Consider the following 23,773-nt stretch of genomic DNA (forward strand, 5'->3'; position numbering starts at 1 on the left):
ACAACAGTCAATATTTTTCTGTATTTCCAAGCTTGCCGACTTATTCTTTCCTTTTATGTTGATATTAAGAATGTGCTGACACTTGTTGTTGTTGTAGTAGAGCTACCTGTGTGAGACACGGGGGGGTTGAAGAAATGGTTGTTTCGGTGATATTTTGGAAATGTGATTGAAAATGAAGCCCATTGAAATAATGTTCTCAACAGTTAGTAGACCTCTAAAGAAATTCCACATAATTATTTAATTACGCTACAGTGCTTCCTAAAGTATTTCATTATAACCGTTGTATCAAAGACTCTTATCATTTTGCTGTCTTCATTTTCTTTGTTAACTCAGAGACTCAGAGAATATATTTGTATTGCTGTATATAAATTCTATTTAAATGCCTGCATTGCTGAAATGCTCGTATGTATACTGTATATAGTCTTAAATTATTCCAAAGCAGAGTTTAAATATATAAATAATCTGTATAATGTGATAATTATGCTTGTGCCATAACAGTCATGCTGCCGATCACTTTATATCACCGCTAACTATGTCTAAGGTTATACAATGCAAATTGTGTATGTTATTAACATGGCTATGAACTGCTAATTTAACAGTTTGCATGTTCATTTTAGATGCTTGAAAACCTCATTGATAGATGTAAAAAGATTATTTTTAACACGTGAATTAAAGTTTATTTACTAGTTCACACATACACAACTGCAGTTATTATGTTGACATTCATTTTGTCCTGTGACATGAAGACTACATGTATCGACCAAATGAGTGGATTTTGCTGTCATGTTTTATTTTTTAACAGCTAAAATGTTTCAAGTTAGCAGTTCAATGTCCTCGCTGTGTTTCATGCTACACGCTGCACTAAATGTATCACTGACCTAAGAAAACCTCCCGTCAGTGTTGAGAAAACACTGTCCTCCCGTGATAAATGTCTTCTGCCTCCACCTGCAGAATATAAACAAAGCTACAATATGTTGTGGTCTTTAAGCTTGGTTTTATCTGTCGTTGTCCTTTCCTTGCATCTCGTGACTTTGTTTACACTTGGCATTAACGTGCGTCTCAGGTGACGTGGACATCCGTAGCAAACCAAAACATATTGGAAAGACGTTAAAGACCATAAATGTCCATTTTACATGAGCACTTTGTCTTTCACTCATTAATTACTTTAACTTTTTTGTTACAGAACCTATCAAATAAAAGTATTGTGTATCTAATCTAATTTTTCTGGTTTGACACAGACTCTTTTGGGGTTTTTTTTTTTGTTCTTCATCAATAATACTGTTAGCCACCTTTATGAAAAGGAGCAGTCTGAAGCTTTTGAATATCATTCATACCAAACATCCTCTCTACTTTTTTTTTTTGTCCCCTCTCATTCTATCTGTGAATGTCTCCTCCACTCTCCTGTCCTCCCTCCTCTCCACTCCTCTGTCTCCTCAGTGAGGGCTGCAGAAGAGAAAACACGGTGAAGAACGTTGGCTGCAGAAAGTACGCCTTTAACTCGCTGCAGCTCAAAGCCTTCCCCAAACACTACCGACCACCCGACGGCACCTTTGGCAAAGTTGAAACCTGATTGGACAGCGGAGACTCGGTGTGATGGGATGTTTGCATATTATTGGACCGCTGTGTTTTGGGAAGGCCACAATCAAAACCCATGTTCAGGTTTTAGATTAGATTTCAGTGATTCCAAGTCGCACTTAGTATAACTGATGGTAGATGCTGTATTAGGTTCTCTATGCTACATTAGGCATCACTTATAAGAAAGTTTTCCCTGGTAGATCCTGGGCTTTTCTTTTCTTTTTTTATTTGTTTGTATATTTTAAACATGTACATGACCAGCACTGCCTCAAGACTGTTCAAGCACTGATATAATCAATCAGTATTAGCCACATAAACATTCTTTAATGGAAAATAAAGGTCCAGTGTCTAATAATTAGTGACATCTAATGGTAAGACTGCAGATTGTAACACACATACTCAAGTATGTCAGGAACCTACGGTGGCCTTCGTATGCCAGAGAGGATGTCGTTCTTTTTAGTTTGCATCATAAGCTTCTGCTTAAAATGCAAAACACATGCTCTGGTTCTGGTTGTCCATTTGGGCTGTTGCAGAAACATAACGGTGCAAGATGGCAGCCTCCATAAAGCAAGGCCCTTGCTTTAGTGCATATAAAAGGCTTCTTTAAGGCTACAAAAACAAAACAATAGTCAGTATAAACATACTTGTAGGTAGTATATTCAATTTTGGCAAATTAAACCCTCTAAAAAGTTGCATGCTGGACTTCTCATTGGATTTTATGCATTAAATCTATGCAGTTTGGAAGTGTTCCTCACAACCTTTACATTAAATATTAATATTGTGAGCAAAAAGAGATTTAAATCGTTAGACTTATAGTCAATAAATTGAATTAAAAGACCAAAAAAACAAGAGTGCGGCTCCCAGACTGAAGCCCAATCCTTAAAAATGTAAACTTCCCCTAAATTGCTTTAGCTGCTGTTTCTCCTTCGCATTTCCTCAAGTGCTATTAGACTGTCTCACCTGCTGAAGTGCCCATTAGCACGATGGTAAAGCCCAGATGCTAATCACTGACCTGTCTGTAACCAGGTTAATAAATGAATCAACAATCACGTTATCTAGGAATTGTAATATGTTTGGAGTGAACCACGACATATGGCAGCTTTTTGAAGGTGGGGTTAAAAATCAGTTGTGTTCACGTGCCCTTGATGCGTTTGTGTTGTTTGTACACACGGGGACAGCGTTGTGCGCTACATATTCACATTGTTTTAAACGTTGTGAAGAGCAATCAAATCTATGACAAATAGTTCCCCCCCTCATTTTAAAACCTCTGCCAGTGGTGGAGTAAAAAGTTATGATAACTTTTTTTTTTTTTTGACAGCTGGTTCTTTTCCGTCACTGTAAAACAACACGGCCCATTTTAGTTTAAGTTTACTTTTCTGTTGGTCCGAGAAACGATATTTCCACGTCAGCAGGTGCCAGGTTTCACCTCTTTAAAAAAAAACATTTGTTGTTTGTTAATTTGCCCATGATCTGTCCGTACCACAAGAGGGGAGTCACTGCTCTTCACAGTGGAGCCACATCACCGTTGTTTGTCTGCATATTTCAATGGTTTAGCATGTGACATATTTTAAACTAACATACACCACGCTGTTTGTATCCACTGCTGATGGCAAAACGACTGCAGTTGCATTTAGAAATCTGTATTTACACATTCAACTGAGTAAAGGAGTGTTTTACGTCCGTCACTTTGTCAAGATTATGAAACTTCATGTCAGAATTCATGTTCTCGGAAGCTTGGCACCTGTTTTCACCTAAGTTTTAATGTTGCTGTATATTATGACTTGTCAATATCTGATTGAGAAATAAATATCAAATTAAGTTAACATCAAAATAGAGACATGCCTATTAATGATTATTGCTGATGTCTCTTGGTTTCTCTTTTTTTTGCACAGAGATTGTCTAATGCTGCTTTGTTATGTTTTCCCCTTCACAGAACTAAGATGCAGGGTTAAGACGCGGGTTAGCTGAGTTCAGGGAGACCGCAATGACGAAGGTGGCATGCCTCTAACTGGGTTACATGGTCATTTATCCTACCCACACTACACATTTAATCTCTGAGAGCTTCAGCTGTTTGCAGAGAGGATGGGACTTGTTGTTTTCCTCCAAATTAACTTCTCCAAGAAAAATGGATCCAGATTCAAGTAAGCGACTCAGAGGAAGCTGGGTAACAAAGATCTGTTTATTCAGTCCTCGCAGCAATAGCACCTGGAAAGTTCGACTAGCAAGAATACCAAAAATAGAAAAGGTCGGGGGAGTGGTTTCAGCTATCTGTGGGCGTGAGGGCTCGGATTTGACCAGTGAACAAAAGTGGTTTGTGTAGAGGGGGTGTGCTTCCTTAGGGAGGGAGAGTTGAATGCAACAATGAATGTATATCTCAGAGGTTTGCGGTATGAATCAGATGGTATGAAGACTGGGAATCTGAGGGGGTAGCGTGTACATGTGTTGGCACTAACGGCTTTTTAATGTGTTTGTGAGCTTTCAGTGCTACTGGGTGTTTTGCTCTGGCCACACTCCCTGGCTCCAGAGACACGGAAAATCACCTAAATCCAACCACCTTCCCTGGGCCAGTTTGACTTCAGAGGATTAGATCACATCTCGTCACTGTGGTCATAACAGAAATAACTACAGCAATACCCACTGCAGTGTAATTTTACTTCAACAAATATTCTTTGATCACGGACAGTGGTGAGGCTTTTGCTCCATCGTCGCAGCTCAGACAGACACGGTGTCTTATTGTGATCAAACACTAAAACCATGGGTTTTAGTAGAAAAAATCCTCACGCTGTTTGAACAGAAACACTTTTCACATGCTTAATTTGATTATGTCCAAAGTTCTTTTGAAAAGGAGCAACCATGATAAGAATTTAGGTCGAATCCCAATTCCAATTAACAGTTTTTATTTTCTAGTCATTATAGAATTCATCTTTTGTTTGTATATTTTTACACCCATGTGTGGTGTATTTCTGCTTTTTCCTCATCTCTGTGACTACAGGCCCTTTTTTGCAGATATTTTGACACAGGGTTTGAATAATCAAATAGTTTTGGGTGGCTTTGCTGTTGCACTGTCCTGATTTACTTGAACTGAACAGAGGCAGGGCCTTTCTGCATGGAGTTTGCACGTTCTCAAAGTGTGTGTGGGGGTTTTCTCCAGGTTCTCTGTTTTCCTCCCACTGTCCATGAACATGCAGCGGTTATTTGAAGACTCTAAACTGCTAAGGTGCTAACTCCAAAGTGAATTTGTGTTGGCCCCGGTGAATGGCGACCTGTCCAGGATGTTTCCTTTCGTGTCAGCTGGGGTTGGCTCCAGTGACCCGCGACTCTCATGTGGGTGATAAAGCGGTAGATGGATGAACAGAGCCACTCTTATAGTGGTCATTCTCATTCGATGCGTATTTGCATTGGTTTTCATTTGTTTTCATTAATTCAGTCTACTGCTTGTTTGGTTTGAGGCCCGTTGGTTTACAACTTCTTAGAAAGCACTGTTTTTTTGTATTTAACTTACTTGGGGCCACCATTTCACACATTTTAAGTCAAAACTGCAAATTTTCCCAATTTGCTCATGGTAGACTATGAATAAGAATCCTTCTTTGTGTGTGATGTACGATGACGTTTTTAGGATGCAATCTTGAAAAAAACGTGCTGTCTAATCTTCTGAGAAACAAGAGTACTTGGGGCATGTTGACTTTGGGGCTATTGCGCTGCACACATCACATGAAAACCTGAACTAATTGTGTAAAATGCACTTTGACACATTCAACGGAAAATCAGCCTTCACAGTGAAGAGTTACTGTGTATATATTGTGTGCTTGGCTGCATGAGAAAACAGATCTGGGACACAGTGGCTCACAGACGCCTCGCAGAAATGAACACGACTCTCTTCATTGGACAAGTCATCGGCATTGTCCCCATCTGTGCTGTCCTGCTCTTCCTCCTCTCCAAGATGGTTTTACGCCACCGCTGTATCCATGTGCAGGGCGGTTATGGCTACGGTGTGCTGATAACAGGCTGTGATAGCGGCTTTGGACACCAGCTGGCTCGATGCTTGGACCAGAAGGGGTTTGTGGTGTTTGCCGGTTGCTTGTATCCAGACGGAATCGGAGCCATGAGCCTGTCCAGACAAAGTTCCAGTCATCTGAAAATCCTCAAACTGGACGTCACCAAGGATGAAGACATACAGCAAGTGAAGAAGACGGTTTTGGAGAACCTGCCTCAGAAAGGTGAGAAATGACAAATAATTATATGCCACTATTATTTGTACTTAATTTCCATTGTAACTTTTCTTTTGACGAGCAAATTACGGACTGTAGCGTTACTATTCATTTTCTTTTATGTGATATAGAATATATCGCATGCGCCTGCTAATGTGTGTCTAAAGGCCAAAGAAAGACAGAAAAATATTTATATGCAGAATGTTGCATACTGGACCTTTAAATCAATTCTCAGAGCAGACAATAAAGGGAGATTTTAAGTCAGTTAAGACATTTTGACAAATATGAAACATCACCAATATTTTTTTTTAAACTTAGATTTAATAAATTGCAATGTCTTTACTTTGCAATAGAAACCTTGAAAGTAATTACATTTTAAAGTTACTTCACCATTTTTTTTTTTTTTAACATATTTTAATGCAGTCCCTGTGAAAACTGAAACTGAATTCATGACCCATGACCTTTTCTTCGGTTGCCAGGTCTGTGGGCAGTTGTTAACAACGCTGGAATCACAGACTGGGCCGAGATCGAGTGGAGCCATTTTGAAGATTTCCGCCACATAATTGACATCAACCTGTGTGGCTGCATCAGGACCTCCATTGCATTCCTGCCTCTGGTTCGTGCCGCTAAAGGTATGATGGCATGTTCCCTTCACACTTTGATCATCATTATTGTGACATTACAGGATAAAAACAAACGTTTTATTTTACCACCTCAGGTCGGGTGGTGTTTGTCTCGAGCATTTTCGCCTTCTTCAATTGCCTGAACATGGGAGCATACAGTGTGTCAAAGCGCGGTCTGGAGGCCTTTGCTGATTGCCTGAGACTTGAAATGGCAAGTTTTGGTGTGAAGGTATGTTAATTCTGGAAAAACCACACTCACATCTCCTGAAGGACTCTGACGCACGAGATTGAGAGAAGTGCATGATGGATAAAATATGATAAATGAACCAAAACATGGAAAATATTTTTTCTTCTTTATTTGAGTGAATTGGTGAGAAATCCACTAATTACCAAAAATCATCAATATCATTACCAGAACGGTTAATATTTTAGAGGTTTGTTGATTTATTAATGAATCAGTCAATAATGAATAATAGTTTGGTGTTTTTTTTGTTTGTGTGAGGAAGGGGAACATGCAAGTTTTTTGTTTTCAGTTGTGCAGCATGACTTCAGATCCAGTGTTAGATTAGATAATACAATTAGGAATAAATCTGCCTCCTGTGAAAATTCCGTAGCTGACTTTGCTCGGCCTATTTACACTACTGGTTTTTGAAGTTGGAACTCAATATTTACTGAGAACCACTGAGTTATTCTAATTCAATGCGAAAAAAAAAATCTTTTTAAGAGGCAGTTGGGAACAATAGCACCACAGTAAATAGTAGCTGTACAGTAAAAGCTTCTTTTTTCATCAAACAGACACAAATGTCAGTGAGAAAGTAAATGAAATTAAAAATGCAGTGTTTTAATTAAAAGCACATATAGAGAGAGGGTGAGATGAAGGAAGCATCTAATTTGTCATTTTGAATCATTTTCAGGTGAGCATCATTCAGCCGGGAAACTTCGGTCAAGCCACAAACATCTTGAGGATAAAATCGGGCCTGGACATCTGGGAGAAACTAGACAATGAGCAAAAGCAGATCTTCAACCAGCAGTACTTTGAGCTGGCGAGTGAGTACTTCATGTCCACATGCAAAAAGGGATTCAAGGACACCACGCTGGTCATTGATGCCATGCTGCACGCCATCACGTCCTCACAGCCCAAATACAGATATCTGCTGGCTTCTGTGATGGACAGGTTCTTCTTCAAACTCTATCCGTTCATGCCCACGGTCCTCACAGATGCTATGTTTTCGCTCAGCTCCATGTATGCTAAACGCAGAGACATGCTTTACGCCAAAAACATTTGAATAAATTAGAAATATTTCCTATCATGTGTTAATTATCCTTATATTTAAGATTTAAAACACGTGAACATTGACCCATATAGCAAATAAGTGTGAAACACATAACCCCACGGTAATGTCACCAATTCCTCTTTTTCTTCTAGTAAGTCTTACAGCCAGGTGTAATGCTGCCCTCCACAGTTCAAAGTTCTCAATTACAGTTTCCTTGAAACTCAACTCTTAATCTGCCAAAGAAATCCACAATAAATGATTTTCTCAAAATCGATGTAGTTATATAACTTATATTAGAATTCTTTTAGTTGGAAAGATTTTGTATTCAGTTTCTTTTTACTAGTTTTATTAGTTTTAGTGACAGACCCCTCAATTATCATTCTTTTTATATTTTTTTAATGTAATACTGGAAGGATGGAATGAATACTTCAAGTGTAAGTGAAGGTCACACACAATAATTGGTACTTTAATCTGTAAAAGCTGTTTTATTCCTAAACAATTGTTGCTTTAAAACTGCGTACATGTGTTCTGTATATTCTGGATATGTTCCAATAAAGTGACTGAGAAATAATTATACTGTGTGGTCATTACAGCGTCACTGAAACATTCTTTATGGTGCAAATATGTATAGTTTGAATATGATAATAGTTCACAATTTCATTTGATTAACTTACATATTACCCATATATATGTATATATATATGTATATGTATATATATATATACACATACATATATATATATATATATATATATATATACATATATGTGTGTATGTGTATATATTATAATTTATTAAAATTGTAAAAGAAAAGTGCTATTTCCTGCCGCAGGTGGCGCAAAGGATTCTAGGATACAGTCGAACGATGTTACGTCACGCGCACTGTGACGCATTTCGATGACGTTCGGACGACGTGCATTCATTGAGTTCTTACACATGTGAGCGGCGTAGAGGTCGTGTTGACGTTCGAAAATGTCTGCTCTTTACCCGACAGTCCTGCTGTGTGTTTACGGATTCTTCACGAACATGCGGCCGTCGGAACCTTTCCTCACTGCCTTCCTGATGGGACCAGACAAGAACCTGACAGAAACACAGGCCAGTTTGTTTAATAGCTATAAGGCTAGCTGTTAGCATGTGTTAGTTTACTGTCAACACTTGATGTTTCCTCAGCAGCAGCAGAAGTTGCACACAGTTTGACTTTATTTTACAGTAGAAGTTAAAGAAAGCACTGTTTTACACTGTATTGTTGAGTTAAACGGCAGGTTAAGTTACTAGGAAGTACAACTAAGTAAAGTTACTTAATTGTCATGACAGGTGTACTTCCTCTCATTCATTATTATTGCTCATCCTAAGCTGATTTTCATCATATTGCAATGTTAAAATGAGAAACAATATGTATATTACGCATAATGTACATACTGTTTTGGGCTGCAACTAACGATTATGCTGTCGTTTATTTTCGCTAATAATAGATAAGTTGTTTGGTCAATAAAATGTTGATTGGTATTTCCACAAACTGCCCGTTTTAGTGATTTATTTGTAATGTGGCGCAAACTCTGAAAAATCAGAGAGCCAGTCAATTGATTATCAAAATAGTTGATTAATTTGAATGAATTACCTGCATCAATACATATCGCACCTGAAAACACATCACATGACCATCCACAAAGTTGTTTGCTTAGTTTAAGAGAAACTACTAATGAGAAACAACAGTTGTGAAATGTCAGAGCTGTAATTTCTGTTATGAGATTGACAACTTTTTCAATTGTTTGTCACATATCCTTGGAGTGGTAATTCTACTTTCTTGTTACATCATTACTAAAGCTGCTTGAGCCACACACATCCTCCACACACACACTCATCCTGTTTCGTCATCAGTTTCTCTGTCTCAGTTTACATCTTTTGTTAGTGTGCATATGTACTGTCATCATAGTCACCAGTTAGAAAACACTGGTGTTGTGTTGTGTTGTGAGCAAGGCTGGATGTGTTTTAAATTGTCTCAGTCCTTTTGCAGGCTTTTGCACAAAGACTAAATCCCCCATGAGCAATAATGTCCAGGCCCTTTGGAATTTTTCTTGTTAATCCTTTAAGAAGAAACTGGAGAAAATGCCTCTTAAATTCTCTCCACAAGAGAAGATTTTCCAAGTAATCAAAGCAGTTTCAGGAAGTGCAAAAATAGGTTAAAGATTTGAAAATCAACCTCATGTGGACTACTTTGTGATTTAATTCTACCACTATAAAACTCCTTTAGAAGCCACAAAGACATGACTTTGAATAGATGTGCTCATTGTCCAATGCAGTTACAATACATAATGGTGAAAAAATTAACTTGTGACTTTTCAACATCTGCATGCAAAATCTCTTGATATCCAGATAAACAAGCTAAATTGACAATAGTGACACAGCAGAAACACTAATAGCTGCAGTAAACAAGTGACCTGAGCGAGTACAAGACTCTTGCACCACTATGGCTGACTCTGATAACACTAATTTAGGAAAATCCTCTGTTATCTGCAGGTGGTGAATGAAATCTATCCAGTATGGACATATTCCTACCTCGTGCTGCTGTTCCCTGTCTTCCTCGCCACCGACTACCTCTGTTATAAGCCTATATTAGTCCTGCAGGCCACTAGCTTGGTCGTCACCTTTGTCATTCTGCTGAAGGCACAGGGCATGTTGGCCATGCAGCTTCTGGAGTTTTTCTTTGGACTGGCCACAGCCTCTGAGGTGGCCTACTACTCGTACATCTACAGCGTGGTTGAGCCGGCTTACTACCAGAGAGTGACAGGCTACTGCCGCAGCGCCACTCTGTTTGGATCTGCTGCCGGATCTCTGTTGGGACAGCTTCTGCTCCTGGTCGACAAAGTTGAGCTGCTCCATCTTGTCATTTTTACTTTAACATCAGCCACTGTGGCCTTTGTTGCTCCATGGTTTCTGCCCATGCCCAAGAAGAGCTTGTTTTTCCACAAAAGCCCTGCAGAAGCTAAGAGGAGGCGGCACAGCAGCAGCTCATTCTTCCTGGACAAGAATGTGGAAGATTCAGAGAGCAAAGTGCCTCTGAAGAGCCAGGATGTCTGCACAGTTAGTGCTGATTATTTTTTCAGTTTAAACCAATGTTATGATAAATATTTATCTGTAACACATTCTCCTGTACATCCACTGCTCTCCATATAGATACCCACGTCCTCCAAACCAGACAGCTCCAGCAGTGGTGTTGTAAAGGTGTTGAAAATGCTGTTCAATGATTTCCTGCAGTGCTACAGAAGTCGCTCCTTGCTGGCCTGGTCACTGTGGTGGGCGCTGGCCACATGTGGCTACTTCCAGGTCATCAACTACGCTCAAGCTCTGTGGGAGAACATTCGTCCATCCAAGGACTATGAAATTTACAATGGCTATGTAGAAACAGTGTCCACAATGTTAGGTGAGCCTGCCATAGAAAACGTAAACCGTTTTTGATTTGTTAGTTGATGTCTGTACCAATTATGTATCATGTTGCAATTGCAATAGCTGTCAAAAATAATCTAAATATGAGTTTCTGACCATATTATGCAACTATAGTCTTATTTGCTACATGTTGTATGCCAATTTGAAAATGTTTGGCAGCAATTGTTATCTTTAATGTCTCATCCTTGCATTTTTATTACAATACTAATATTTACCTCAAATCATTCAGCTCTAGTACTGACACATGAACTGACCGTGCTGTGTGTGCACCCTGTGCTAAGACATGGAGACTTGCACTCACTGGAAACACATTTCATCTTTTTTCCTTTTTTCCTATTGATTGATGTAAAGTATTGGGGGTTTACTTACTCACCTCTTGATTCGTAATCTAACTTGACAGCATGTGTCCTCTGTGCCGGGAGATGTATGAACAGACTGTCTTTCTAACAGGGGCTCTGGGAGCTCTGTTGGTCGGCTACCTGCCTGTGCGCTGGGCTCTGTGGGGCGAGCTGGCTCTGTGCATCCTCTCTCTACTCATGGCTGCGTGTGTGTTTGTCATGGACACACTGAACAACATCTGGCTGTGTTACAGCTCATACGTCCTCTTCAGAGCCACATACATGCTGCTCATCACAGTGGCCACGTGAGTAGCCGGTCACTCGCTTGAGAGAAAAACACTCAGCTTTTTAGCAATTGCAGTTTCTTAGTCAGTCTGTGATATTGGTACACTTTCATATATTATAGGGATGGGCCAGCTTTTTCTGATTACTCTGTTGCACCAAAGTCCATAGAGAAAATAGTTTTTTTCTTTTAGCTCACAGGGCCTTTTTCAGTAAGTTTGTGTAACTTACTTGGAGCCGAACCAAAGATTTCAAATACCAAAGTTACAAAATAACACATTTGAACACTTGCAGTGATGTCATTTTCTCTATAGACTATGGTATGAGGAGTAAGTGTTTTACAAAGTGACACACACTTCACTTTCCAGTCAAATGATAAAGATAAAGTGGCACATTAGAACATGTTTTTTGGGATTGTGCAGACTCAAATGAAGTCATCGCCTGAGAAGAAATGCAACATCAGCTTTACTCTTGAGCTGTGAGAGGATTTGGATGTCAGTTTTACTTTTATTTATTCTTTCAACAATCTTACTCCGGTTCATTTCTAAATCAATAAAACACAGATCTGAACCTTCCTCATGATGTTGTGCTATGCTGTGCCTTTTGACCCTTCAGATATCAAATCGCAGCCAGTCTCAGCATGCAGCGGTATGCACTGGTGTTTGGAGTGAACACCTTTATAGCTCTTCTTCTGCAGACTCTGCTCACTCTAGTGGTGGTGGACTCTGCAGGCCTCGGCCTCGATGTCTTCACTCAGGTAAGAAGTGCAACATTCGCAGCTCGCACTGAAGTTCCTATGTGTGTGCAGTTAGTGATTGATACAACACTGATCTGCTAGCCTTTAAAATTTGCTTTAAATATTGTACAATAAAAGCCCTGTTGAAAAAATGTAATGGCTCAATGGAACCGAAACCTAATAGATCTTTTACTTTAAATCGGGTATTGACAGTTTTGTTTTTGTGTTTGACAGATGTTGACCAATATAGACATGAACCTGTCGTGAAATATCATTTTTACTGTCTATTTTTGTAGATTTGACTAATTATTGTCTTTTTTCCCTTCCTTCAGTTCCTTATCTATGCCAGCTACTTTGCAGTCATTTCTGCAGTCTTCCTCCTGGCTTGGCTTTTCAAACTTGCCTCCAAGAGGCGCTCTGAGCAGGAAGCAGTGTCCAGAGCAGAAGATAAAACACAAATCAGCTGCAAACTTGAGCCAAAGCCGAGCGAGCACAGTGATTCAACAAGGTGAGCTTTAATTAAGTCTGTGTAGTGACTGTTGTGGCCTACACTGCTTAAAACACTTTGGCCACTGGGTGTCAGTAGAGCTGACAGACATAGCAGAGGATTATCAGTACAGGATTAATGTAATTGTTGATGTTTTGCTACATCCACTACTACTACTATATTTTCCTTTTAAAACACATCACATCTGCTACAGTTATGCGTGGAATCCATACTAACCCAGAGTTTTCAAATCACAAAAATGGAGAAGTGTGGATCGCATATTCCACTTTCCTCCTTTTAGTCAAGTAGACACAGACTTTAGACATTGTGGAGCAGTAATCCACATTTACGGTGTGATTGGATCTTACCAGTTGTTACGTCATTGTTGTTACTGCTGTGAACAAACTGCTTATTACAGTTTCTTTCAATTTCTCCTCGTTGTTGATCTCATAACAAAAATTACAGCTCTGACTTTTCACAATTGTTGTTTCTCATTTGTAGTCGACCTGTGCATACAAGATCAGAGAAATGTGTTTTTTCTTAAGGTTGCAAACACAAAGTTATTTTTGACCAGGCCATTTCATACATCACAAGTGCAGAACCCCTGGGAATTCCCCATTGGGAATGGCATTATTTTAGCACTAACCATGCCCACTTCAGATGTCTGGCCAATCACACAATAAGTTGTTGGACACCACACAAGAAAAAAAGTTCTGCCCAGGTGATGTTTCAAGAACAAGCTTCAAGAACTCCCAAACGAGGGCTGTAAGAAGTCATTATTCTCGCAGCCCTGGGAAAAAGAGAGAGAAAGAGAGAGCACATTTCTCTGTTCTGGAGTCTGTACAGTCATTAATGACAGCACTTACTGAATCCTCATAATGGCAGACTGAAATTGCCTTGGGTTCAAATTACAGTATCTTTACAGTTGATTTAGCAGCATTTAAGATTGTGGTAAAAGAAGTAATAAGCTGATGCCTTATGTGGAGTACACACTACAAAACAATACCTGCATCTTTGCATGAACCTATCATTTTAACTTGAACAAACCTTTAGACTTGCCAAAAATCTGTTTCATACTGTCAGCACATGTTGTACTGTATTCTTATTTTGTAGCTTATTACTGTCTATGTCTAATGAACACGATACTGATGGAGCTTGAAATGTTACGTTGTTCACCAATGTGAAGCAAACATATTATGTTTGACATTGTTGGGCTGAGATGTTTGTTAGTGCTGACTGGTACTTAAGTGTGTCGAAGTGCCTAAAAAGGTCAAATGAGAACTTTTTTTGAATTAACTTGTGATCATTTTCTATTTGTCAGCAAAAACAATCACTTTAGGGGCTACTGGTTATTGTCAGCAGTTTGATGCTGTAGTGACTATTAAGTGCAGTGGGAACATGTGTGTGTAATGGAGTCTGTTCGTTCACAACCCAAATTAAGGTAGCACATGGAAGGCATTCTGTCCCGTTTCCATCCCATTTCCATTTCCAAATCTTGTTTTTCACCAAAATGGAAAGAGCTAAATCACTGTAGTCATTTTAAGAAGGTAACGCTCATTCTTACAAACATTGCAATAATATTGCATTTATTTTGGTCAGGAAAATGTTTACAGGACAGTGTGTGTTCATGGCAATGAATAAACATGTACAGGATGACATTAGGCTTTGGATACACACACTTGATTGACTCTGTGGACAAGATGATACATTTTGAATTTAGATTAAAAGTAAAAGTGATTACCATGCTACTTTTGTATCAACAAACTTGTTTGTACTATTAGTACCTGCTGCTTTAGTGAATGTGTGGTACACTTCAGATAATACTTGCGTTATACACCATTATTTTCTACTAGACAACTTATATAGCTGCTTCATGATGTTTATGATAGTCTGTGAATGAGATCTGGTACTTGCAAATGTGTTATCGTACAAGACGTACAATCATCTCATCAACAAAATCAGGTTATGGAAAACTGAAATATGTAAACTCCTCACTCACAAAATAAAACATTTGAACTTACTAATGGAGGCAGCAGTGGATCAACAACACGTGTGTACCGTTATGTAAAATAGCTGACTCTCTCCATGGTCACAAAGCGACACATAATTCAGTTTCCAGACGGTTGAATGGTGAAATGACAAGTAAAACATTTTTCATGATATAAGAAAGCACAGTATTTATTTGTACCCACATCAGTGGAGATGGCGGTCAATTTGGCACATGAATAGTGAATGTGTGTGTTCTTTATTTCTGAGAAAAGTATGTATAAATGTACGAAATTCTGTGCCCATGAAGAAAAACAATGTTCTCTATGCAAAAAGTATCTCAAATAAACTTTCCTTTGCCTTATAATCCCTATTATGTCACATATTGAGATGTATATTTACACTGTTTTTGGTTAGCCTTTTGTTAAGTGGCTAAAAATGTGTTTTCACTGAGAGTGCCCGCCAGTGTGCAAGGTCATCTTCATACTCAAATGAATGACGGCTGGGTTCCATTTATCCTCCCCAGTTTCATGGTGCATGCTGGCTCACTGTCACACTATCCTTAATCTGTAACAACTGTGCTTTGACTGCTAAAGTTTATCAAAATGTTGCTGCATGACCTCAGTCAGCTTTGCCATGGACAAACTGTATCAACACCTTTTCTTATTTGAGATGTTAAAATTGCATACTTTTGTTGATACTTTAGTCAAAATAAAAGCACACATATGTGCGTATAATTTAGCATCCTAATAAACAATAAAACATGTATATCCTTTATTTAACTAGGTAAAGTCCCATGACCATTAACAGTAAAAAAAACAAACAATGACTAGGTTCTTTGCAAGCAAACAATTCATAATTCAAAGACTTCCTCAGATACTTTTACATTTACAGTACAATATGGGTCTCTGCCAGACTAGTGAGTGTTTGTGTCTGTGTCAGGTGAGGCTCCAGATGACAGTGAGCATTGCCATGATGCCATTGAGGACAACAACACCGTAATCCATGAGGAAACCCTGGTCAGATGCATCTCTGAAAGAAAGCACAGACACAAAGACAGTTTTTTTTTTGCATCTGATGTTTGCTGGTGAGTTCAAATATTGCACTTGTGCACATTAATCCACCTTTTACCTGAAGAGGGACAGAGCCAGTGAGCCAGCCTGGTACGAGTCCAGGTAAGTGAGAGTCCATGAGAGAACGCAGCAGATAGACCCGACTAATACTGACAGCACCAGGATACTCCAGAAACCTACATGCCCACACACACAATTCAACACAGTTGTTGAAATAGTCAGGTTTTTATTTGCAGGTGAGATACTATGGTGCTCAGCATTCACATTTTCTTAAACGTACACAGTAGACACAATTAAGTATTTACAATTCTAGGCTCAGTTTAAAGGTGCTGGACAGACATCTCACTTTAAAAGATTATTCCAGTTTTTTTAAGGACTAGAAAGGCAAATATAAGGCAGTATTGCAACATTGCGGATAGCAACTGCAGTAAAACATCAAAAAGGAATGTGTTGGATGCAACACTCACCAAGAATCCTCTCTTCAGTCCCATCCACTCCTCTCACTCTCTCTGCCCGAAGCTCTGAAACAGTCACCATCAGTCACTGCTGCATCACAGCATGTGAAAAAGCAAATATGCTCATAATTTCTGACAGACAGTCTGATAGTGTGAATATCCCTCACCCTTCCAAGTGTGTTCCAGAACCTATGTAGCCTTATATAGCCTTATGTTAGAATCTAAATGCAAAAGATGTTTAGTTTGTTGATTTTTTGCTATTGTAAAAAGAGCTGACAGTGCTCTTGATAAAAATGAACGTTCATTCTGGGTTAAAAAAACTACAATTCATAGTATCAAAGGTAACTGTACACACAAAGTATGCTTGTTTTATCTTTACTTTGTGCAAAATGAAAATAATTTCACCTACATTTTACACATTGCACCTTTAATCGCAGGTTATTTGCACAGATGCAAGGATGTAATGTCAATGAAGGAGTCAATCAGTCCATCTATTATATAGTGTTAGTAAAAAAAATCCAGCAGAAAGTGTCCGAGTGTTTACATTTAATTTGTATGTTCGTCAGACTTCCTGTTAGTTAACTTTAGAAGTAACTTTTAAAGTAGCCATTTCGACAACATTAGTTGCACAAGATACAAACAAGAGCGCGCCCTACCTTTCATGATCGGGTAAACGAGGGCGCAGAAACAACCGACAGCGGCCACGAACACGGCGGAGCTCAGGACAGACAGGGCAACCACCGACCACTTTCTGTGGCCTCTCCGGTCGGCGTCGAGCCTCCGTCCTGTAGCCGCAGCGTCAGCCTCTCCTGACGCGACGCTCCCGCTGACTCTCACGGTTCCTGAGCGCCTCATTACCTCCGAGGAAAATAAGCGAGTTTCGCTCATTACGTGTCTCAGGTATGTGCTGTTTACATGACTGTCCCAGTGGCACTTCCGCACACAGAAATGTTCCTCAGGCGTTCCGTAGGTGTAGTTCTATTTTATGTCTGTCCAGTTTTTAGTCCGATTATATCTTATATACACATAGTTCAACTTCAAATTGAATGACAGCAGTGATTTTGGAAAGATATTGACGTATTTGCATTTCCTGATAAATAACTAAGTGAAACAAGAGTACAGGGACCGTCTACAAAATACAGTGAGACAAGAGTGTAGGGACCGTTGACAAATGCAACACCATAACGTGTGTTTGTGGGTTACACTCCAATTCTTTCAAGGGAAAATGTTATATTATTATATATTTTATAACAATGGTAATTGATTATTTCTTGACTACACTGTGGGGGTCTGGTCTTCCATCTCCTCTTCAATCCACAACTGCTCTTTATGACACTGTCCAAATAGTATAATGTGGGTGATTGTTTATAAGTTATTTTATTATTATTATTAATAATAATAATAATAATAATAATATTAATCTATCATTTATAGTTCATAATTCTTAATATTTGAGGCCCAGGAAGGCCCTGTGGTTGGCCAAAGGCGAATAACAATGACCAACTGCAATGCTGCCTCAGTTGGCATGTGACGGGGAAAAAGTTGCACTTGCACACACACAATGCTACTGTTACTACGGCCAACAGGCAAACTGTGCATATGGTCTGTTCCTGCATGAGAGGAAATTACCTTTAATTTCCCCAGCAGGTGGCTGTAGTCTGTATTAATCAGTGAAAAAAGTCTTTTGTATGTGCACTCTTTAGGTTTTTTGCTTTGTCATGTTGATGTTTCTTCTCGTCTTCTGATTGGCTGGAGCCAAACCGCCAATCACAGTTACCTCTGTCACTGACGAAAAATGACACTGATTGGACCTACAAAAGCAGCCGAAACGCAGTTAACATGGCGGATGATGCAAGCATAAACCGAGCACAAGTGGTTTTCTCTTGGTTAGACGACTGCTGCTCTTGATTAGTGGTCACCTCAGCAGATGTTTTGACATTTATCTTTCTTATCATGACTGGCATAGTTTTTACGCTGGATGTCCTTCCTGAAGCAACCCTCTCCATTTATCCGGGCTTGGGACCGGCACCAAGTTCACTTATACACCCCAGTGGCTGGATTAGACTACAAATTCCCTTTATGAAAGGACAAAATGTGCCATCAACATCATTTTGGAGAGTTGTTTTTTTTATTAAAAATAATCTAGTCTGTGAGCTGGGCATTGTAGGAGACATGTGCGGATAATCAATGACCCAGCAGTGAAGTGTCACCTCGGTCTCTGTTTGTATTCCCTCTAGACTGGAGCAGATTATTCTTCAGAGATCTATGTATTTGGCTTCAATGTATTCTTTCTTCACTTCTCGTGGGTCTCCCTGCCCCTGCAGCTAAAAGCCCATACAGTATGTTGCCACCATGTTTCACTTTTGGAGTTCTTAGAAAATTGAAATGTGGTCTCATTGGACCTCATGCTCTCATGTGTCAGCTTTGAAGGGATGTTGCCCTGTGAGGACATGAAATCTACTTTTTCATCTTTTAAGTGTCTTGTGCACAATGCATAACTTAATTCTTATGAAAATAAAATAAAATAAACCCTAATTTGTCGATTGTCATGTGTCATGACACATTTTGTTGCCATGCCTTAGTCATTATCAGATATAGATTGAATGTTTATAGGCAGGAACTGTGAAAGAACCATTCTCTGGGTGGGTGGTCATCTGCCTTGGCAAGTTGGGTGTTTGGGTGAGAAGGTATTATCTTCTACTGGTTCAGTGTTTGGTGGAAGAAGGTGAACATCGGGGGTACGAGACATGAGCATGCACATCTGTACATCTTCACATTCATGACTGTTGCTGCACTCTGATGTTTGTGGACCTGCTGAACTCTGTGTCAACTTTCTATTGTTTAATGAGTGATCACAAGTTCTTTTTGAAGGTAGCACATCTTCTTCCTCAGGAGGGGCTTTTCTTTTCCGTCCCGATCGAACTGGTCTCTTGATCAGAGTGCTGTTTGTTGGATGTGGACAGTTGGGATGTTTATCTGACCTTCTTCTCTGATTCAAGTGAAAATGGTCAGTGTGGGTAGATTCATGTCTGTCACTGCAGCCCGATGTCGATGGAACTTGTGCTGCAGAACCTCTTTGCATCGTCTGTGTTTCATCTAACCAGTGATCGCAAGTTCTTCTTGTAGGCCGCACTTCTTCCTCTGGAGGTATTTTTCTTTTCTGAACTGAAAGAACTCGTCTCTTGGCCAGGGTGCTGTCTGATGAATGTGGAGAGTTGTGTTGGACGTGTTTATCTGGCCTTCGCTGATTTGAGTGAAATTGGTCAGTGTGGGTAGATTCAGGTCTGTTGCTGCAGCCTGGCTTGTATGAACCTGCAGTTGCACCAGCTTTTCTTTTCTGCCCTGAACAGACATGTCTCTCATTCCACGGGCTGTCTGAAGGACGTTGTTCTTCTGGCCTGCACCTGTGATAAGACGGATCAGGGACAATGTGGGTAGAGTCATGGTTGCAATTGCAGGGGGATTTGTCTGCTGAGTAGTTCTCAGCCCTCTGCCTCTTGAGGTCTGACCTCACATCGTAATTGTGATCACGGTCTTCACTAAGAGCTACCTTTCTCTTGTCCCATGTCGGGACATATGTCTCAGCCCCCCTGCTGGAGCTTGGGATGGATGGACTTGCAGAGTTTGTGTGAGAACTGCTATTGTCACTATAGTACTTCTTGTTGGCAAGCTTAGGTTTTACATCATAATATTCTGCTATCTTCTTCCTAATGGTCATGTTGTGGTCACTTTTCACTGCAGTGTTGGTCATGTCCAGGTGGCTCCACACTGCATTGTCGGTCATGTTCAGGTGGCTCCTTGTTGCAGTTTCGGTCGTGTTCAGGTGGGGTCTCGTTGCAGTAACAGTCATGTTCGGGTGGCTCCTCACTTCAGTGGCAGTCATGCTTGGGTGGTTCGTCACCACAGTGTCAGTGTTCTTTGTGTTCTTGACATCTACAACCTTACTATTCACCCATGACCCGTGTGACCTTTGTGAGGTTTGGTTCCTGGACCCTGGACTTGGGTTGATGCAGTGATGCTTGTGGGGGCTGGCAGTCCTGGTGGATGGTTGCTGCGTTGATCTGCCCTGAGTTTTGTTTTTTTGACAGAATGTCATCATATCGGAGCAGTCCCTGACACTGCAAGACAATTTATCCAGTCAGTCAAGTTAACAACAAATAATGTCAGAAAACAGTGGGTACAAATAGGCAAAGCACAGGGCAGCAGTAATTAGGCGTTCAGTTATCAATTCATTATAGGAACTGCAGCTTGCTTCTTTATTCTATGTTTAAAATAATTTAAAGGGATAAGGATTTCAAGTTTGAGTTTGGACTGAAGTAGTTAGGACACTTGTCCACTCAAGTTGTACTACTACTTACTACTTGCTCCTTGGATACAGGTTAATAATGTGCAACATCCTGGTGAACCGATGCTGCATCAGCTGAGAGGGAGTTATCCTTGTGTCAGTATCAAGCTGAAGCATTTCCTTCACCATGTTCACAAACATCTGCACATCTTTCCACTGTGCATCTTGATCTGCGTTGTTGTCACTGTTAATCGAATGTGTCTGGAGCATGAAAGAACAGTTGAATCATCTCCAGCAGTGAATAAGAAAACAATTTCAGTGCTCCTCTTGTGCTATATGTTAACTTACATATAGGAGGTCATCCAGTGAGGTCATCTCACACTTCTGTTTCTCCACTGGCTTTTTCCGCTTGTCTCTTCTGACTTGTTCTGGGTTCTGTGCAGACATGCACATGATTTTCTAAGTACATAAAACTGGTACAAAGGTGACAAAGACCTATGTCTTCTTCATTTTAACTTTGTGTGGGTACAGGGTGAGATTCTGGAAAAGTACCTTAAGTTTCCAAAGGGAGGTAGTGGACCTCTTGTCTTTCATGAAATACAAGTGAGTTTTTCTGCCTTGGCAGAGCATGCTGTGTGGTAGCTGACCCTGAGTCTTTATTATGTTCCTGATCTGAAAGTCAAACACAACAGAATGTCACACTGGGAGTCCTATGATTATTCTTATAACATGATACCATTCTTAAGTCTCAACTTAAAGTAGTGCCTACCACATCATATTCACTGTCACCACTGTAGAGCATAGTGCCGAGGTAGAGGAAAACCACCATGCAGCCCAGGGACCACATGTCTATGGCCTCTGTGAGAGGGAGTCCCAAAATGACCTCTGGAGAACTGAGAGTTAAAAACAACCATAATCACATCAGGCATAACTTTCAAATAATGATAAAGTGGTAAACAACTGTTGAGAGCAGCATTACACCTCTGTGTCCAGCCTGCCAGAAAACATTAGAAGCAGAACTGTTTCAAACAATTATATTGTTACAACCACTTATACAGCCACCAATTCAACACAAAAACATCAGTTTGGTAGCAGTTACTTACCGAAAAGGACGAGTCTGAATGTATGAGCCCACCGTGGTAAACCGAACATCGCTGGATAGGCCAAAGTCAATCACTTTGACTCTGTAGGGCTCCACTTGTTGATTGACCAGCATCACATTCTCCAACTTGAGGTCTGCATGAATTATTCTAGCTGCCCTCAAGTAATTGAGTGCATTGGCGAGCTGAAAAGTTATTGAAATATCTTGTTTGCATTGTAATGCCATCAATATACCAGCATACCAGCAGTATATTTTGTGTTTGTTAGTGCAGAGTGAAGAGCAGAGGTACCTGCTTGACAATAGGTCTGACATGCTTCAGTGGAAGAGGTTGGAAACGTCTTTCTCTCATCAAGTCATAGAGACTTTTGTCTAGGTGCTCAAACTCTAGGCAAAGTTGTCCTCGGTCTTTGAACATCTGGTACCAACGGACAAGGTTGGATTTTTCTGGGTCCAGTGATTTAAGTTTCCTCAGGATAGCAGCCTGGAGATACATGAAAGGTCATATTTGATATTACATTACACTGATACCAAACCTTGACAAGTCTAAGGATGGAATGACATGAACATTGTGACAAAAAGCACTTACAGTATAATGATTATGGGGAATTTTATTGCGCAGGACCATAGTGAATAGGGAAAATTGTTGCCAACAATTACCACAATAGTATGTAACAGGAAATAATTTCTATCATCCCTTGCTTGTCATATTCAACCAGTACATCAAATAATGATCAAAACGACAGACCTTTGTAGAGCTGATTTTTACTCTTATCACAATATCTTAAAAGAATTGTCATTGTTTTGGTTAGGATAATCATTACATTTCTTTTTCATACTGTGTGATGCCTAGACAAGCCATCTATTTGTCCAAATAGAGTTGCACCATGAGAAAAAATAGTACAATTCAAACTGAATCTTTTCCTACCTCCTCTTTCGCCTTCCAAAAGTGTTCAGACTTCATCATTTTAATGGCCACGATCTCCCCGTCGTTCATCCTCTTGCATTTTACAACTGTTCCAAAGGTGCCCTGCCCAAGGTATTTCTGCACCCTGTATTTGGAGGATGCAGAGGTGAGCAAACATCCTGTGAACAGCTGGTTTCCTTGGACAGGTTGCGTTGAGTACATGATTGAAGCAATGCTAAGCTGTGGTCACAGACATCTGCTTAATTCTTGAATCTCCTGAAAATCCTTAAAAGGCTTTGTTTTCTTCCCTAATGCACTGCACGTTATTTTATGGCAGTTGCAAATATATATCTGACATCACATCCAAAATTAGCCTTTGATGTTGTGACATCACATACCCTTGATAGCTTCTTGAATAGAGAGAAGGAGTTGGAGTGTGATCAGTGTGAAGAGAACTTTATAACTGTGATTACAGACTTCAAAATTGATTTTGACTTTGATTTGAACTTTGCCTGATTGAAATGATTGGAAGAAAAAGACAGGAGATGATAAGAAACAGAAAATATCACAGACTAGGAGGAATCTTCTAATTCCAGAAGATGGCAGTAATACAACATCATGGATGCAAGTTGCTATTAAACCCCATAGAAGAAGTCATGAACAGTTACATTTCTGTATATGGACATGTTGCTTCACTGTTTGTGTGCAAAAATACCTTGTAGGGCTAACAATGGCCTGAGATATGTGTGCATCCATGTTTTTTACCAGAAACAGTCAACCAGAAGGTTGCGTCACTCAGTGCTGACCTCAGACTGCCGATGTTAGTGGAACGCAGCATCTGTTTGTCTGTCGCTGATAATGAGATTAATTAAATATGTGAGTGAGAGTCACTCACTGATTCCAAACGTTTTAAAAAAGGTGCACAAGATGGTAAATTGCTTTACTTTCTGAGTCAATTAAGTCAAAACAGACCATGTAACGGCAGCTAGCTTTCATGGCAG

At 39.8% G+C, this 23,773-nt stretch overlaps 5 protein-coding genes across 8 annotated transcripts in view; 3 read left to right on the top strand and 2 right to left on the bottom strand.

Annotated features, from left to right (window-relative positions):
• The window catches only part of LOC122784848 (inositol polyphosphate-4-phosphatase type I A-like), a 30,697-nt gene extending 27,291 nt beyond the window's left edge, over window positions 1–3,406 (top strand). For all 3 annotated transcript variants that reach the window (XM_044050281.1, XM_044050298.1, XM_044050308.1), the window contains one exon: window positions 1,438–3,406. In XM_044050281.1, the coding sequence (XP_043906216.1) occupies window positions 1,438–1,570 (133 nt within the window). In that variant the 3' untranslated portion in view covers window positions 1,571–3,406. The remainder of the gene's footprint in view (window positions 1–1,437) is intronic.
• A 70-nt stretch (window positions 3,407–3,476) lies between these two features.
• zgc:113142 (uncharacterized protein LOC503524 homolog) lies at window positions 3,477–8,244 on the top strand. The gene is made up of 4 exons (XM_044050319.1): window positions 3,477–5,792; window positions 6,263–6,415; window positions 6,502–6,635; window positions 7,321–8,244. The coding sequence occupies exons 1-4, from the start codon at window positions 5,390–5,392 to the stop codon at window positions 7,690–7,692; spliced, it is 1,062 nt and encodes a 353-aa protein (XP_043906254.1). The 5' UTR covers window positions 3,477–5,389; the 3' UTR covers window positions 7,693–8,244.
• A 338-nt stretch (window positions 8,245–8,582) lies between these two features.
• Window positions 8,583–15,320, top strand: slc19a2 (solute carrier family 19 member 2). The gene is made up of 6 exons (XM_044019066.1): window positions 8,583–8,775; window positions 10,198–10,761; window positions 10,855–11,101; window positions 11,575–11,767; window positions 12,360–12,501; window positions 12,813–15,320. Exons 1-6 carry the CDS (start codon window positions 8,653–8,655, stop codon window positions 12,990–12,992), a joined length of 1,449 nt encoding a protein of 482 aa, XP_043875001.1. The 5' UTR covers window positions 8,583–8,652; the 3' UTR covers window positions 12,993–15,320.
• Window positions 15,118–17,569, bottom strand: arl6ip6 (ADP-ribosylation factor-like 6 interacting protein 6). Of its 2 annotated transcripts, none has more exons than XM_044019067.1 (4): window positions 17,138–17,559; window positions 16,494–16,547; window positions 16,085–16,202; window positions 15,118–15,985 (listed from the first exon to the last, which is right to left on the bottom strand). In XM_044019067.1, the coding sequence occupies exons 1-4, from the start codon at window positions 17,367–17,369 to the stop codon at window positions 15,892–15,894; spliced, it is 498 nt and encodes a 165-aa protein (XP_043875002.1). In that variant the 5' UTR covers window positions 17,370–17,559; the 3' UTR covers window positions 15,118–15,891. The 2 variants fall into 2 exon arrangements, with proteins under 2 accessions (XP_043875002.1, XP_043875004.1); XM_044019069.1 differs by having other exon boundaries at window positions 15,918–15,985; window positions 16,078–16,202; window positions 17,138–17,569.
• A 1,562-nt stretch (window positions 17,570–19,131) lies between these two features.
• Window positions 19,132–23,071, bottom strand: LOC122765399 (homeodomain-interacting protein kinase 2-like). Its single transcript, XM_044019637.1, has 8 exons — window positions 22,794–23,071; window positions 22,158–22,349; window positions 21,870–22,051; window positions 21,536–21,659; window positions 21,319–21,438; window positions 21,115–21,201; window positions 20,840–21,027; window positions 19,132–20,599 (listed from the first exon to the last, which is right to left on the bottom strand). Exons 1-8 carry the CDS (start codon window positions 22,992–22,994, stop codon window positions 19,132–19,134), a joined length of 2,562 nt encoding a protein of 853 aa, XP_043875572.1. The 5' UTR covers window positions 22,995–23,071.
• Window positions 23,072–23,773: the final 702 nt, after the last annotated feature.

Source organism: Solea senegalensis, linkage group LG2 (assembly GCF_019176455.1).
Source record: "Solea senegalensis isolate Sse05_10M linkage group LG2, IFAPA_SoseM_1, whole genome shotgun sequence".
NCBI lineage: Eukaryota > Metazoa > Chordata > Actinopteri > Pleuronectiformes > Soleidae > Solea > Solea senegalensis.

Bases quoted from the DNA above. Each gene is read 5' to 3' on its own strand.
- slc19a2 (XM_044019066.1), top strand. From the start codon at position 8,653: ATGTCTGCTCTTTACCCGACAGTCCTGCTGTGTGTTTACGGATTCTTC. The intron at 10,762-10,854 runs GTTAGTGCTGAT...CTCTCCATATAG, and splicing joins AGAGCCAGGATGTCTGCACA to ATACCCACGTCCTCCAAACC. The intron at 11,102-11,574 runs GTGAGCCTGCCA...TCTTTCTAACAG, and splicing joins AACAGTGTCCACAATGTTAG to GGGCTCTGGGAGCTCTGTTG.
- LOC122765399 (XM_044019637.1), bottom strand. From the start codon at position 22,994: ATGTACTCAACGCAACCTGTCCAAGGAAACCAGCTGTTCACAGGATGT. The intron at 22,350-22,793 runs GTAGGAAAAGAT...ATGTATCTCCAG, and splicing joins TTTGGAAGGCGAAAGAGGAG to GCTGCTATCCTGAGGAAACT. The intron at 21,439-21,535 runs GTAGGCACTACT...TTTGACTTTCAG, and splicing joins GTGACAGTGAATATGATGTG to ATCAGGAACATAATAAAGAC.
- arl6ip6 (XM_044019067.1), bottom strand. From the start codon at position 17,369: ATGAGCGAAACTCGCTTATTTTCCTCGGAGGTAATGAGGCGCTCAGGA. The intron at 16,203-16,493 runs GTGAGTGTTGCA...GTGGGCATGTAG, and splicing joins GACTGAAGAGAGGATTCTTG to GTTTCTGGAGTATCCTGGTG. The intron at 15,986-16,084 runs GTAAAAGGTGGA...GCTTTCTTTCAG, and splicing joins CTGGCTCTGTCCCTCTTCAG to AGATGCATCTGACCAGGGTT.
- zgc:113142 (XM_044050319.1), top strand. From the start codon at position 5,390: ATGAGAAAACAGATCTGGGACACAGTGGCTCACAGACGCCTCGCAGAA. The intron at 5,793-6,262 runs GTGAGAAATGAC...TTCGGTTGCCAG, and splicing joins GGAGAACCTGCCTCAGAAAG to GTCTGTGGGCAGTTGTTAAC. The intron at 6,416-6,501 runs GTATGATGGCAT...TTACCACCTCAG, and splicing joins TCTGGTTCGTGCCGCTAAAG to GTCGGGTGGTGTTTGTCTCG.